Source organism: Candidozyma haemuli (assembly GCF_002926055.2).
Source record: "Candidozyma haemuli strain B11899 chromosome Unknown A_2014730914, whole genome shotgun sequence".
Lineage (NCBI taxonomy): Eukaryota > Fungi > Ascomycota > Pichiomycetes > Serinales > Metschnikowiaceae > Candidozyma > Candidozyma haemuli.
The window spans coordinates 270,011-285,159 of NW_020289906.1; the positions used below are offsets into that span (position 1 = coordinate 270,011).

The following is a 15,149-nucleotide window of genomic DNA, read 5'->3' on the forward strand; positions in this document are numbered from 1 at the left end:
AGATTTGCAACGATTTAGGAACCCAGACATTTGGCAATCGTCATTAACCAACAGCAAAGGTGGCTTGTATTTAATAATTAAGTTGTCAATCGCCTATCTTCCTGCTCAAAGGCAACTTTCCACCACCGTTTTGTCCAAAATAAAAGACAAGATCAAGCGCCGCATGTCCTCGGGTCCAGCCTACTTCAAGCTAGCTCCAGCTGAGCAGAGGGCTAAGTTCCTTAAGATTTCCCAAGCCTGTGACGAACATCTAGATGATGCTTACGGAGAGGTTCTAGATTCTGAATGGTCGGTTCTGGAGGCGTTGAAGAAGAACAATGCTTTGAGGAACAGGTACTCCAATGTCTTCCCTTGGGATAAGACCAGGGTCCAGTTGCCAGTTCTCCCTGGAGCCCAATCGGACTATATCAATGCTTCAAAAATAAGTCTAGGAAAGGGGTTCGACTATATTGCTGCCCAAGGACCGTTGGTGAATACGATTCCTCATTTCTGGGCAATGGCTTTCCACCAGGCAGAGTTGCAGAAGACCGATACTATAGTTGTGGCAATGATGACGCCGTTGGTTGAAGCTGGAAGGGAGAAGTGCTCGAGGTATTGGCCCAAGGAAAAGAACGAAATGTGGGACTTCACTGAGGTGCTTCGAACGGATGGCATTTCACCTGGTGAGCTCAAGATCACATTGAAGAGCACTGAACGCATCCATAACGGTGACCTTATCTTCTCCCAGTTCACATTGGATTCTCCAACCACTTCAAAGACTGTTCTTCATTATTATTTTCAGAAGTGGGAGGATGCAAAGGTACCTGAGTCCATGGACCCTATCTTAGCTCTCTCATTGGAGATCAGGAAAGTCACCGAGAAAGACCCCCAGATTGCTCCAATCGTTCACTGCTCTGCTGGTGTAGGCAGAACAGGCACTTATATAGCTATAGACTACTTGCTCAATGGGCCTACCTTCTTTGCGCTGGACATCGAAGACCCTGTTTACGATGTTGTCACCAGGCTCAGAAGTCAGCGAATGATGATGGTACAGACTGTCTACCAGTTCATGTTTCTCTATGGTGTGGCCAAGAGACTTTACGAGGAGAAGATCAAGTCAGGTTGAGCAAAGTGAGGCATCATTAATCTAAACCGTATTTAGACTAAAACAAGCAACATAATTAATCATTCTGGTGGTAGTGTAGTTTAATGTATGTTTCACCTCGGTTAGGCTGTTTCGGCTAATGTATGTGCGGGTTGGCTGCAAAAAAGTAGCGTCCACGGCCAATTCCATAAATTATATAACCTATAAGCGCCACGATACTCATCAGTTATTCCAATATTACGTTTTCCAAACCACCATAATGATTTACATTCCGACTCCCAGCAGTCTAGATTTCGAATATATGGTATATGCCTTGGCTGAAATTTCTGTCGCCTTGGATCTGCCGATGTATGAAATGGAAGTCGTAAACTATATCAGATCTACTTTCACTACAGCCGAGGTTATCAAAGCACTTGAACTTTTAGAACCCAAGGCTTCTGAAATCACAGGACCTAAGGTAATGGAAGCTCCATATGTGAAAATAAAGAAAGTGGCTCCAAACTCATGGGAAGTAACATTAGCAGGAAACCAGCATATCCTCCTTGACATCTTGACTATGCTTCATAAACTTGACCAAAACGCTCCCGAATCGTTCCAGAAAGTTACCAAAGGAGTTCCACTAAAGGATTGGGTTCCCTGTGATTCACTGCCTTACACTTCCCTTCTACAGCTGACTCCTCCTGAATCATTGAGAGATATACTACCAGAGCCAGAACCTGGGTGGGGGAGACCACAGACATCAAATGAGATTATAGAAGGAATTCAATTGCCCAAAAACAAAGTTACTTATATCATTGGAACTGCCGGGAACCGGATCGCTCAAATAAGGTTTCAGTCGGGCTGCGATATCAGTATCCCGCCTATTCCCCTGGCGAAACTCATGCAGATGAGAGGCTTACCAGGAAACGAAGTTTATCAACAGGTTATTTTCAGAGGCACGCTTTCACAAGTTACTGAAGCTAAGTCGTTGATAAGAAGGCTACTAATGGATTACAACTGACTGGGACCTAGTATGTCACGGCGCGCCGTTTGTCTGCATTTTGCAACCATCAATGCAAGTAATTAGACCAGCAGGCAATTTGACTCCATGAGGAAGGTTCTTGAAAAATCAAGAAGAAGGGTAAAAATGGGTAAAGTTTTTGTTAGAATTGACTTGGTCATCAGTGAAGGGTCTTTAACTGGTCTGAATAGAGGTCCACCAAGGCAACTTTGGAGAATGTGCGAGGCTAATCAAGCTGGAATTGTCCTCTAAGACACCAAGGTAATACTTACAAGCATTAACTACATCGAATTGAAGCTTCAAAAAAGTTTCTGTTGTATTGGCTGGTCTCTCATGGAGCTCTGCCCCACAATCAAGACATGGTCCATAGGCCTCAGTGAGGCAGACAGGCCAATGGCCGGGTAACTCCATCAGTTTGAAAGATGGGATGTACGGGTGCGCACAACGGTTCCTAGATGCCCACTGGATGCAAAATTTTCAGGACTCGCACCAAAAATTTTTCACCTCCATCACCACTTCTTCTTTAATTAACATAATCTAAAATGGCTGACGGTGTTTTCCAGGGTGCTATTGGTATTGACTTGGGTACCACTTACTCGTGTGTTGCTACTTACGACTCCGCTGTCGAGATTATCGCCAACGAGCAGGGTAACAGAGTTACTCCATCTTTCGTCGCATTCACCCCTGAGGAGAGATTGATTGGTGACGCTGCTAAGAACCAGGCCGCTTTGAACCCAAAGAACACTGTTTTCGATGCTAAGCGTTTGATTGGTCGTGCCTTCGATGACGAGAACGTCCAGAAGGACATCAAGGCTTGGCCTTTCAAGGTTGTCGAGTCCAACGGCAACCCTCTTGTTGAGGTTGACTACTTGGAGGAGACCAAGACTTTCTCCCCACAGGAAATCTCTTCTATGGTCTTGACCAAGATGAAGGAGATTGCTGAGGCTAAGATTGGTAAGAAGGTTGAGAAGGCTGTTGTCACCGTCCCAGCTTACTTTAACGATGCCCAGAGACAGGCCACCAAGGATGCTGGTGCCATTGCTGGTTTGAACGTTTTGCGTATCATTAACGAGCCAACCGCTGCTGCCATTGCTTACGGTTTGGGTGCCGGTAAGTCCGAGAAGGAGAGACACGTTTTGATCTTCGACTTGGGTGGTGGTACTTTCGATGTTTCTCTTTTGAACATCACTGGTGGTGTTTTCACCGTCAAGTCCACTGCTGGTGACACTCACTTGGGTGGTCAGGATTTCGACACCAACTTGTTGGACTTCTTCAAGGCTGACTTCAAGAAGAAGACCGGTCACGACATCTCTGGTGACTCCAGAGCTTTGAGAAGATTGAGAACTGCTTGCGAGCGTGCTAAGAGAACTTTGTCTTCTGTCACCTCCACCACCGTTGAGGTTGACTCCTTGTTCGAGGGTGAGGACTTCTCTGCTCCTCTCTCTAGAGCTAGATTCGAGGACATCAACGCTGCTCTCTTCAAGTCTACCTTGGAGCCAGTTGAGCAGGTCATGAAGGACGCTAAGCTTTCTAAGTCCGCCGTTGACGAGATTGTCTTGGTTGGTGGTTCTACCAGAATCCCAAAGATCCAGAAGTTGTTGTCTGACTTCTTTGACGGTAAGTCTTTGGAGAAGTCCATCAACCCTGATGAGGCTGTTGCTTACGGTGCCGCTGTCCAGGGTGCTATCTTGACCGGTCAGTCCACTTCCGAGGACACCAAGGACTTGTTGTTGTTGGATGTCATCCCATTGTCTTTGGGTGTTGCCATGCAAGGTAACGTTTTCGCTCCAGTCGTCCCAAGAAACTCCACTGTCCCAACCATCAAGAGAAGAACTTTCACCACTGTTGCTGACCACCAGACCACCGTCCAGTTCCCAGTTTACCAGGGTGAGCGTGTCAACTGTTCCGAGAACACCTTGTTGGGTGAGTTCGACTTGAAGAACATCCCACCAATGCCAGCTGGAGAGCCAGTCTTGGAGTCTATCTTCGAGGTTGACGCTAACGGTATCTTGAAGGTTACCGCCGTTGAGAAGTCTACCGGCAGATCCGCTAACATCACCATCTCTAACTCTATCGGTAGATTGTCTACTGACGAGATCGAGAAGATGATCAACGACGCCGAGAAGTTCAAGAACGCCGACGACGCTTTCGCCAAGAGACACGAGCAGAAGCAGAAGTTGGAGGCTTACGTTGCATCCGTCGAGTCCACTGTCACCGACCCAGTCTTGTCTGCCAAGATGAAGAAGTCTGCTAAGGACAAGATCGAGTCCGCTCTTTCTGACGCCATGCAGACCTTGGAGATTGAGGAGTCTTCCGGTGAGGACTACAGAAAGGCTGAGTTGGCTTTGAAGAGAGCCGTCACCAAGGGTATGGCCACTCGTTAAACATAGCATCGTGGAAAACTATAAGAAGGATGTGATAATTCGTGTATAAAAACCTTTCCATCTGTTTATTAAGGGCAATAAAGATCAAGTCAAGAAAACTATTTGTAAGTCTATTCGTCTAGTATGTAATTTCCCAACTTATCCATTTTGAGGTTTGCGTTACCTTCGGAAATGGCTTTGATGATTTTTTCGTTATCTTCGTTGGTTTCTTCCTCTTCTTCTTCCTCTTCGTCTTCTTCAAGCTCGTCCTCGTCGTAGAGCTCATCATCTTCATCGTCGTCGTCTTCTTCTTCTTCAACTTCGGATGCTTCGTTTTGGTCATCTTCCAAATCTAATCCTCTCATTCCCAGAACAGCATCTTCTAGATCTGTGCTCTCTTTAGATTTGCTTGAGGTCCATCCTGATGCCTTTACCTGCTCATCAAGATTAGATTCCCTCTTCACATCTCTTATGAAGTTGGGGTAGCCGTATTTGTAGCCTTCACCATATCCTTCAGTATCAAACATGGTAGCATCATGTCCTGGAGCATAGTTGAACTTTCTTTCAAAGAATGCTCGTATACCCTCAACATCTCTATCAAAGTAGAATTTGGCATCTGGGTGTTCAATGGAGACACACTGGGGGAAATCAATAACGACAAAGTCGTATCCATTCTTTGGTTCGTTTCTGATGATGATATTAAACTCGTTGAAATCACAATGAATCAATCCACTGTTAGCCAACTTGACAATGAATTGCATCAACTCAGAATACAACTTCTTGTATGTGGCATATTTCTTCATGTGCTTCATTGGGTATCCTTGGATCCACTCCATCAACACGCAGTGACGCAGGTAATCGTATGGAATTGGAACAATGAAACCGTTATTATAAAGAATATTCATAAACTCATATTCCTTTTCAGCAGCGAGCCTACTCAAGTACATCCAATTGGATGTGTTTCTGTTCTTCAAGTAGTCACGATTGTTCTTAACTGTCTTAAACGAGGTTCTACCCAAACGATGGATTTTCAAAACTTTTTGGGTTCCGTCTGGGTCACTCACGGAATAAATATCAGATTCTTTACCAACACCGATGGTAGTTCCCACAGAATAAAGAGTGTTTCTGTTCAACATAGACTTAAGAGCCAAATAGTCGAACCCTGTGTGCATAAGTCTCCAACCATCGTATTTAGCATTTCTTAAACGAGCGACAAGTTTCAACTTTGCGAGATCTCCTAGAGATCTATTCGTAGCAGAAGGAGACTTGAGGCCTCCCACAGAGTGAATGATCTGAGTGGGAACAAGCTCGTGATTTCTCGACCCAAGCTCCACAGCTTGAAGGACACGGAAATCGTCAGCGGTAAGGTACCGCATATGCGAAGTATCAAGCTTCATAACGCTATTTGCAGTATTTCCTTGACTATCAGAGTTGTATCAACTTTCCAGTTGGTGATGAGCATCGACACTTCGCACCCGTACATTTCAAGATAGTGTGGGAGGTAGTATGGGGAATCATAAACAGACCAGTGTACCCTGGTAGCTGGCTCCAAATGTTCAATCGCCGAAGGTACAACCGTAAACCTGGAAGACGTAAAGCGTTTAGGCCGCGGATTCGTAGGAAAGGGGTAATTCTTCGGCCCACTGATGAGCCACCTCCACCCAAAATCGAGTTTGATGCCTCTGGAGCTGTACCTTATCTATGGCAGTACTGGCCCCAGGCTGAACCTGAAAAAGCTGTTCAGGAATATAAAAAGCTTCCTTCTTTGAGGTATATTTGTTCACGAGTATTGGCAGAAAATGCAGATGCTTTGGAACCTTCTTACTTGACAACTTGTTCGTGGACTTCGTGCTGGAAACATGTGTGGAGGGTGATCTGCCAGCTTAACCTAGATCTGCCACATGTGTTTCGAATGTTTGCTAAACATTTCGGCTCAAACTATGATTTTAAGTGCCACCATGTTGATCTTCGGGAAGAAGAGCGTTCAAAGGCTATCATGTCATTACTACTATCTACCCGCAGACATAGGATCGATAATGTGTTTTCCAATATTTCCTACAACGAGTTTGTGTGCTTTGTCTCGGGAGTTGATGCACATGTCATATTGGATTGTTCTTCAATGAAGCCTATGAGGAAAGAGCAGGTCTTGAACCTCTGCAAAGCACCGAACCTAGCTGGCTTGGATATCTCGTCCAACGAATGGGTTGACGACCAATTTCTTTACACTTTGGGTCGGGCAATCTCATCCAAAAATTCTTCCAAGATGAAGCTACTACGAATTGTCAATTGCCTGAATATTACTCAGGATGGGCTTCGTCGTTTTTTACAGGATACGCTGACTTCACTTACCTTCCTTTCAACTGATATTATGGCTTCCAAGGAATCCAACTTCGCAGATAGACTAAATGGCGCCACAGAAACACCCATAGGAGGTACTCAGTGGCGGCTTTTACATAGTGGTTATTACAATTTCGATCGTCTTGTCAGGTACAAGTTGATCGCGATGGCTCTATATCTTCTGAGGAACAGTGACCTTGTCAATATTCCTTCCAATTCGCTTATTTGGGATATTAGACTTTTCCCAGACATGATTGATTCACGAAACCCCATGGAGTTATATCGTAAACTTAAGGGATCTTGGGCTAAGCGTGAGTCGTCTTCTGTTGGGCGAAACCCGTATCTTTATATTAGGTCCGAAACATCTGCAAAAGCCCCAATCGAAAAGGTCGAAGAGACCAGAGTCAAGGAAGAGCCTAAAGAAAGTGATTCGCTACTCACTGAACGGGTACCAAAAAGGAAACCCAAAATTAAGATGAAGAATGCAGATGCATTATTTGGAATCAAATAGACCAATATAGACAGTTCCAACCAACTTTATCTATTCGTATTACTAACTAGGTGGTCCGCGTCTGAGGAGGTTTAATAACTCGTTTCGGCCAGAAGAGGACAGCGGCTCGGATGGTTGAGGAGCTGCCGAAGATGCTGGTTTAGCTGGTGCTTTCTTTCCTAATAATGCAAGTAGGTTAGCGCCATGGTCCGTTGGATTCTGTCTAGGAGCAGTATGACTTGGTAAAGTAATAGTCTCGTTACTTGCTCCGTAGATGTCCTGAAAATTATCAGATCTATGGAAAGCGGGTGACAGCGTCGTGTGCTCCTGTAAGTCGGTTTGTGCCGGTTGTTGAGGAGCTGGATGGGCAGCTTGGGCGTCTTCGAAATCATCATCATCAGTACTGTCGACATATGGTCTAATTTGGGATTCCGCCACACCACCATTTTCTTCAAGATTGTCAAAGTCCTCAAAATCTTCAAAATCTTCAAAGTTGTCGGCTGGCGCCTGCTCTGGCTGTGGGGTAATTCTGACCGCATCTGGAGTAGCAGACTTTCTGTTAAGAAGGTCGAGTATATCATTACCAGCGGAATTTGTCGTTTTCAGTTTGGAAGGAGGGTTGAAAGCAGGTGTTTGCTCTTGGGAGCTTTCGGGACCAGCAGCATTTCTTGTCAAAATATCCTTGAGATCAATGGGTGTTCCAGCACTCTTTTTTGCAATTCTGATTGGTCTCTCAGATGGCTGTGGCGATTGTTCTTGCTGACTTTTGTTTGTGGTGTTTCCCTTCTTCAAAATTCCAAGAAGATCGGCAGATGCAGTCAGTGATACTGGTTGTGGGGATGATACCTGGTTCTTGTCACCAGAGTCTGGCAGCTTGCCGCCATTGAGTATGTCCAACAAGGACGCAGATGGGTTCGAAGATTCAGCTTCCGTCAGTTCCTCTCTTCCAGCATCTTCTGCGACCGGCACTTCAGTGCTTTCATCCTTTGGTGGACGCTTTCCTAAAAGTCCAAGCAAAGTAGCTGATGCATCTTTGTCTTTTTCTCTCTTTAATAGCGTGATCTTCTTTGGGGTGTTTGATCGACTCACTGAATCTGCACTGCTTTCTTCGGCATCTTCTTGATGAACGATAGACGCATCAGGAGTGGCTGGAAGGCCAACCTTATCAATAGACTTGGCCAGATGTAACGAAGTTTCAGAACCAGTATCTTTCTTCTTGAACAACAGAAGTAACTCATCCGCTCTTGATCTATTACGTTGCTTTGCTTCCGCGGAAGCTTCAGAAGAATGATCGTGGGTTGAACTTTTTGGAGCCTTCTGAAGCAATGACAAAAACTCTTTCGAGTTCTTTGAGGTTGAAATTCTTTTTGGTAGAGAAAGACTTTGGGCTGAAGGCTCTAAAGGCTGCGTCTGATATTGCAGAAGATGCTGAGCTTCCTTAGGAAGTTCATGGGGCGCATTCAAAACTTCTTTCTCCTTATTGAGTTTCTCTTGAGGCGTTTGCTGGACTGGAGGAGTCTGAATAGGAGGCTGCACAGCTTGAGGAACACTGACATCTTGAGGAACACTGACATCTTGCTGGGGTCTCATGTGAGTATTCGTAGGTGCAAATGGTTGTTGGGGTGGTGGAAGGAGATGTGCTGGTGGAAGCATTGGATAATATGCTTGGGGAAGAGGTTGGGACGGAGGAAGGAAGCCAGGATGTTGAAAGTTGGAAGGTAGCTGTGGATTGAAGTTTTGCATCTGAGCTTGTGGGGGAATTGAGAAAGTTTGAGGAGGAGCTTGTTGGTCTTGAACACCAGCATGAGGTGCTCCTTGTAAAATATTGAGCAATTCTCTACCTGCGTCGTCATTCTCATTCGAGGCGCCAATACCCATCAATGCCTTCAACTTAGCCTCCGCTTCTCTTATTAATTCTTCTTCATTCACCAAACCCTTGTTCTTGTTAACCCATGCCAACAATGCCTTGAGAATTGGGTCAACAGCAAAGAACTTTTGCGGATTTGACTTCACTTTCTTTTGTAACGACTTAAGATCAAACCATTTGATCAGAGAGATTTCGTGTCTAGACAATGGAGCAAAATCAGTCTCTTCAGGAACTCCACGAGCCAAGAAGATCTTCATGTTCTTTCCAAAAATTGTTCTTTCGACGAAGTCCTTTTCACTGACATAGCCCTTGGCGTCAAACCCTGTCTCTTCTTTCACTTCTCTAATAGCGCATTCCAAGTCAGTTTCGTCCTTCGAGATCTTACCTCGAGGGAAAGACCAAGTTCCAGAATCCATTCCTTGGACCAAAATCATTTTAGTCAAATCTTTGTTCATTAATGCAATTCCTCTGACGGGGATAGTGGATTTATACTTGCCAAACCGCGAGATTGCGTCTCTAGGGTCACCCCAACGCCAAAGGAGAGGGCATTTGGACAAAAGTGCAGGTGCAAATGACTTCATCTTCATGACTGGCAAGAGTGGGTTGAGTTGTCTGATGAAATCCAAGTAAAACCATTGTGCCTCCTCCACTTGGAAGAAGATACGCTCGATAGATGATAAATCTTCATCAGGTGCATTGACAAGAAACCTCACTAATAGGTCTTCGAGCACTTTATCTACCGGTTGCCCTGATAGGCCGTCCTGGAGTTGTATGCTCATGATTCGTACGATTGGAGGTGGTAATTGGGTTGATTCGATACTCGGTTTTTCTTTGACCGTTGGTAGTGTATATAGGGCTTCAACAAGCATTGTGGTAGACCTACGGTTTCAAAGCTTGAGCGAGGTAATAAGCGATTTTCTTGTGGGATATTGTAAAGGTGAATCAAAAGATTTTGTTTGGGCTTTCAAAGTATCTTTTATCTTTGTTTAGTGCTGGTTTCGGTATACTTCTTAATGTCACACCCGTACATCTCAAGTCCAGTCTCGTATTGGATCGGATTGATAAGTGGAAAACCTACAAAGTAACTACTGAATGATACAATTCCGTTCTTTTACGAGTTGTGCAAAGCAGCTTCAGAAATCTAAGGTACCGCAGGCTAGATTTGCCAAAACATTTGAGGAATCCACCAAGCCTGCTCTTAAGAAATCACAGCCGATCACGAAGCCATTTGGTTTCGAAAATCCAGTCCTTTTGAATGATTACATCCAAACTCCTATCCTAGACACATTTTCATCTGGAGCTAGAGAGAAGAGGAGAAAGGAAATTGACTATGATTTGCAGCACACTCCTTTCTATGACTCAAAGTCGTTTCATAACACCAAAGGTAAGATCTTCCTGCCTCCGGTGTCCTTCTTTAAGCAAAGTAAAGCTCTCTACTTCCCCAATTTCGAAGGCTACACCTTGCTCAAAAACAAAAGAAAGCTTTATGATATTTTGAAAGGCAAGGTGACGATCCTCAGTATGTCCTCGACGATCTCTGGCGATAAATGCACGAAGAGTTACCTTGACGAATACTTGAGTGGGCCAGGCTATCAGACATTCCAAGAAAAGTATCCGCAATCACAAATTGTCGATATTAATTTACCTCAATCGTGGGTCAAGGGCTTATTCGTCTCGTTGGCCAAGAGTAATATCAGAAAGATGACTGCACCTGCAAGACATGATCTTTACTTTGTTCTTCCCACTAAGCTTTTCCCAGGAGCCGTAAAGAGAACTCTCAAGTGTGACAATGGTTGTTCTGGATACTTGTATATAATAGATGAGACAGGGAAGATAAGATGGGCTACTAGTGGTACAGCTGATGAGGAGGAGACTAGCCTCTTATGGCGCATAATGGGTGCTTTGGAGAAAGAATTGACAGCTTCGAACGCTGATAAAGTTTAAAAAAAAAATACATGTATATATATACCCCAATTTACCCAATACAAATCACTTTAGTCGGAGCCTTTTAATGGTTGCAAAAGACGCTTGCTTGTCACCCGCACTCTGTGGTACTTAAAAATGCAGGGATCTGTCATCAATTCTTATCTCTATGACCAATGATGAACTTTTCAATTGGGAATCTCTCTGACAATCCAAAAATAATCACTGGAGAAAACCATTAATAATTGATTTCTGACGGTCATGAGCCCTGTATCATTTTGATGATACGACTTCTCTGATGGAGAAGGTGAAAGATAGTACCATGGAGGTTACGGTGAATATGACGCTTGTTTGAACAACTACAAATCTTCTTCGCTGGACGTTTCAAAAGGGGCATTTCTTCTTCTTAGACCCCTATGAGCCACTAAATGTCTATGGAAAGTTTCCCTTGAAGTTCCATGGCTTATCTACTCTGGCCGAGCACCCACCATTAATGTTCGCCCTAACACTTCGCATTTATTTTATTACTCCGTCACCCGTAGCTGTAGTTCTAAAAATTTCGATTACACTGCAACTTCTTGAAAGTTTCAATGTGGTTGAAAACTAGTAGTGGTTTCCTGTTTCTCTTAGGGCTTCAGCCCTAATCTATCTACATGCATCGCAGACCAACTTTGTCCTGCACGTGATGCTCCCTGCGAGACCTACAATTTTTTCAGGCTTCACCAAAAAGTTTTCCCTTCTCTAACAACGTCTATTAATAATGTCTGCCCCAATCAACAAGGAGAAGGTCCAGGAACAAGCTGAGGAGATCCACAAGATCAGAATCACTTTGACTTCCACCAAGGTCAAGCAGTTGGAGAAGGTGTGTTCTAACATCGTCACCAACGCTGCCCAGAACGAGATCGTCAAGAAGGGTCCTGTTAGATTGCCAACCAAGGTGTTGAAGATCACCACCAGAAAGGCTCCTAACGGTGAGGGTTCTAAGACTTGGGATGCTTACGAGATGAGAATCCACAAGAGAGTCATTGACTTGCAGGCTCCAGCCCAGATTGTCAAGAAGATCACTCAGATCACTATTGAGCCTGGTGTGGATGTCGAGGTCACCATTGCTGCTTAAGCGGTTTTGGTAACTTTTTCATGGGGTTAATCTCGCAACTATGCTGTTCAGCTTCACGCATCATCGAGTGGTGTTTCATGTATTGTAAGTGACGCTGTGTCCAAGTGCTCTAGGCGTGCCGTGTAACGAGAGTTACACTGACGTTGTGGTGTTGCTATCAGGATTTGGTACGGCAATCGATGATGGGTCGAGTTAGTATGGTTGTTTAATAAAACTTTTTTAACAAAATCAAATGTAGGCATGAGTATGAAGACATCGAAGAGATGAAAGTATAGAAAATGCTTAAACGCCAGTTAGTATACCAGCGATGAAGGTAGCATAAATTCAAGACCAGACCATCATGTAATGGTATGAGACAGACTATGGTTTGTACTCCTACCTGGTGAATGGTCCGTAGATGACGTACCCAGAAATAAGTGTCCTCTATGAAGATCAGCTCCTGGGGCCCTATACAATCGATATCTTCAACGTTCTCTCGAATAACTAGCTTGACCGTTTATTGACAAACCAGAGGCCTTCATCACATTCAGAAGAGTACCAGCCGTGCCTCAAGACATTAAGCATAGTGATTTGCTCAGCTTGTAGCTGTTCATTTTTTCTTGCAGCCAAGGAAAACATCAGTACTTGCAAAAATCATAAATCTACGTCACCGTATAGATTTCCATCCACTGAAAGGTGTAAAGAGCATATCGTCTCGATACTCACTTATCCAATCAGCATACTCACTATCTGTGGGGTAAGCCCAGTTGCTACGACCAACACCATTCCATCCACTTCCAATACTTCCATCAAAATTCATCAATTGCAACAAAAATCTCTGCCCAATTTAATCCCCATATAAAATTATTTCATTCCCTAATTCCTTCTCTACTCGACCCTTATCTAGTGCCTATCATCTGCCTATTTGCCTGTGCACTCCTCTTGTCTCCGGCACATACAAACCGAGTGAACGCTATTCCTGGCCTACTTGTGGCACTCCTACTTATCTAATCATTCCAATATATTGATTGTTTAAAACAACATCTCTGGGCAGAAAGTCACCTCTTACCAAGTGTTGTTCCCGTTAAGCATTCTCCATTTCGTTTCCCATCGCAGCCCTCTACGAGCAACTTCCACATTGACCCCTCAGGCCCCGCTTTAACCACTTCACCATGTATGTCCTAGCCTCGAAACCCAGGCTATTTTACGTTGCCGGTCGCCAACTACAAACTGGAAGACGTTTATTGAATAACCTGGCATCTACTGCTGCCAGAAAGGCGCAGAACAAATTGTTGCGTAGACGGAATGTGGCTCTCGTTTCCGGCGTCATCATTGTGGGCTCCTATGTAACGTTCAACCAATCAAACTACTACAAATTGGATACTGTTCCTCCGGGCTCCAATCCCAGACTCACGGGTAACCCTTCCAAGTCTGTGACCAGCATTGTTGATAACAAAGCTTTTTCGTCCACAACATCCTCGATGGTTCGCAAAAACAGTGTGGGTGCTCAGCAGCATAAGGAAGGTGTGTTTCTTCTCAACGACGAGCAAGTGAGCACTAAGCTCAGACAGTTTGAAGAGTCCTACTATGTTAACCGTGGAAAGGGTGTTACTAGGTATGACATTTGCCAGCTTCCTTCAAACTCTCCTATAGAAGACGACAGAGCTGAAGAAATTGTCCAGGTTCCCATCCTACAAGACAACAACGTGAGGACGTCGACAGATTGGATGTTTTTCGGTGTTTACGATGGTCACGGAGGATGGACTACCTCGTCAAAGTTGAGAGATCAATTGATTCTGTATGTTATTCACGAGTTGGGAACCATCTTTAAGCCATCGAAGGAAGAGAACTTGCGTTACGTGCCCAACCTGGCTACAATTGACCAGGCCATTAAGAACGGATTCTTGAAGTTGGATCACGAGATCGTCAACAAGAACATCGAGAAGCTTTTGAATGATAACAATAAAGCAAAGGCTGCAGAATTGTTGATGCCTGCCTTGTCTGGTTCTTGTGCTCTTCTTTCTTTCTACGATACAAACTCGAAAATGTTAAAGGTTGCAGTTACTGGAGACTCGAGAGCTCTTTTGGGTTCCTTCAAGAATAACCAGTGGACTGTGAGACAATTGAGTATTGATCAGACCGGCTCGAACCCAACTGAAGTTGCTAGAATTATATCGGAACATCCCGATGAACCAAACGTCGTAAGAAACGGTCGTGTCCTTGGGTCCCTTGAACCAAGTAGAGCGTTTGGTGATTGCAGGTATAAATTGCCAGCGTCTATCCAGGAAAGACTTTATAGACAGTTTTTCGGAAAGAAGCTTCCAAGCAATTTGAACTCTCCACCATATGTTACAGCTGAACCGGTTGTTACTACCACGAAGGTGAGTCCTGAAAATAACGATTTCCTTGTGATGGCCAGTGATGGTCTTTATGAGATGCTTTCTAACGAAGAAATCGTTGGACTTGTTGTCAAATGGATGGAAAAGGAGAAGCTCGTTAAGCCAAACAAGTCTTTCTGGAACTACTTCGGCTCATCTGAGAAGGGTTTGCCACAAGTGTCTGATATTACTAACGATAAGACATCCAAACCGCCATTCCGCAAGAATAGACTCACAACTGGTAATGGATACCTTCTTGAAGACAAGAATGTTTCTACGCATTTGATCAGAAACGCCCTCTCCAATGGCGGCTCTAAAGAGCAAACTTCTATGCTTATTTCTATTCCAAGTCCAGTTTCTCGCCGCTATAGAGATGATTTGACGGTTACGGTGGTCTTCTTCGGTAAAGAGCTTGATGAGAACAATGCAGGCAAGTTGGAAGCCAACCCACAAGCAACAGCTGGTGGTATTGATGCCTCCAAGCCCAAGCTCTAAGATGACTCGAGTTTTAGAGGCAAATTGTCAATGCGAATAGATTTCGCAACCAAGTATTCACACGGTCCCAGTACACTACATATTAGATACAGGTTTTTCGCTACTTAACACTGATA

The 15,149-nt window shown here is 44.3% G+C and overlaps 9 protein-coding genes across 9 annotated transcripts; 7 read left to right on the forward strand and 2 right to left on the reverse strand. All coding sequences in view use genetic code 12, as the record gives it.

The window, feature by feature from the left end:
- Positions 1 to 163: 163 nt before the first annotated feature.
- PTP1 (tyrosine protein phosphatase) lies at positions 164 to 1,105 on the forward strand (the record flags this gene model as incomplete). Its single annotated transcript, XM_025483873.1, has 1 exon — positions 164 to 1,105. The coding sequence occupies one exon, from the start codon at positions 164 to 166 to the stop codon at positions 1,103 to 1,105; it is 942 nt and encodes a 313-aa protein (XP_025342088.1).
- A 238-nt stretch (positions 1,106 to 1,343) lies between these two features.
- CXQ85_000114 (KH domain-containing protein) lies at positions 1,344 to 2,084 on the forward strand (the record flags this gene model as incomplete). The annotated part of the gene is made up of 1 exon (XM_025483874.1): positions 1,344 to 2,084. One exon carries the CDS (start codon positions 1,344 to 1,346, stop codon positions 2,082 to 2,084), a length of 741 nt encoding a protein of 246 aa, XP_025342089.1.
- A 542-nt stretch (positions 2,085 to 2,626) lies between these two features.
- SSB1 (Hsp70 family ATPase) lies at positions 2,627 to 4,468 on the forward strand (the record flags this gene model as incomplete). Its single annotated transcript, XM_025483875.1, has 1 exon — positions 2,627 to 4,468. One exon carries the CDS (start codon positions 2,627 to 2,629, stop codon positions 4,466 to 4,468), a length of 1,842 nt encoding a protein of 613 aa, XP_025342090.1.
- Positions 4,469 to 4,578: 110 nt separating this feature from the next.
- Positions 4,579 to 5,844, reverse strand: RIO2 (protein kinase; the record flags this gene model as incomplete). Its single annotated transcript, XM_025483876.1, has 1 exon — positions 4,579 to 5,844. One exon carries the CDS (start codon positions 5,842 to 5,844, stop codon positions 4,579 to 4,581), a length of 1,266 nt encoding a protein of 421 aa, XP_025342091.1.
- Positions 5,845 to 5,999: 155 nt separating this feature from the next.
- CXQ85_000117 (uncharacterized protein) lies at positions 6,000 to 7,295 on the forward strand (the record flags this gene model as incomplete). Its single annotated transcript, XM_025483877.1, has 1 exon — positions 6,000 to 7,295. The coding sequence occupies one exon, from the start codon at positions 6,000 to 6,002 to the stop codon at positions 7,293 to 7,295; it is 1,296 nt and encodes a 431-aa protein (XP_025342092.1).
- A 42-nt stretch (positions 7,296 to 7,337) lies between these two features.
- On the reverse strand, positions 7,338 to 9,920 carry DCP2 (decapping enzyme complex catalytic subunit; the record flags this gene model as incomplete). Its single annotated transcript, XM_025483878.1, has 1 exon — positions 7,338 to 9,920. One exon carries the CDS (start codon positions 9,918 to 9,920, stop codon positions 7,338 to 7,340), a length of 2,583 nt encoding a protein of 860 aa, XP_025342093.1.
- Positions 9,921 to 10,233: 313 nt separating this feature from the next.
- Positions 10,234 to 11,085, forward strand: CXQ85_000119 (uncharacterized protein; the record flags this gene model as incomplete). Its single annotated transcript, XM_025483879.1, has 1 exon — positions 10,234 to 11,085. The coding sequence occupies one exon, from the start codon at positions 10,234 to 10,236 to the stop codon at positions 11,083 to 11,085; it is 852 nt and encodes a 283-aa protein (XP_025342094.1).
- Positions 11,086 to 11,824: 739 nt separating this feature from the next.
- On the forward strand, positions 11,825 to 12,181 carry RPS20 (40S ribosomal protein uS10; the record flags this gene model as incomplete). Its single annotated transcript, XM_025483880.1, has 1 exon — positions 11,825 to 12,181. One exon carries the CDS (start codon positions 11,825 to 11,827, stop codon positions 12,179 to 12,181), a length of 357 nt encoding a protein of 118 aa, XP_025342095.1.
- A 1,151-nt stretch (positions 12,182 to 13,332) lies between these two features.
- On the forward strand, positions 13,333 to 15,033 carry PTC5 (type 2C protein phosphatase; the record flags this gene model as incomplete). Its single annotated transcript, XM_025483881.1, has 1 exon — positions 13,333 to 15,033. The coding sequence occupies one exon, from the start codon at positions 13,333 to 13,335 to the stop codon at positions 15,031 to 15,033; it is 1,701 nt and encodes a 566-aa protein (XP_025342096.1).
- Between the last annotated feature and the right edge of the window lie 116 nt (positions 15,034 to 15,149).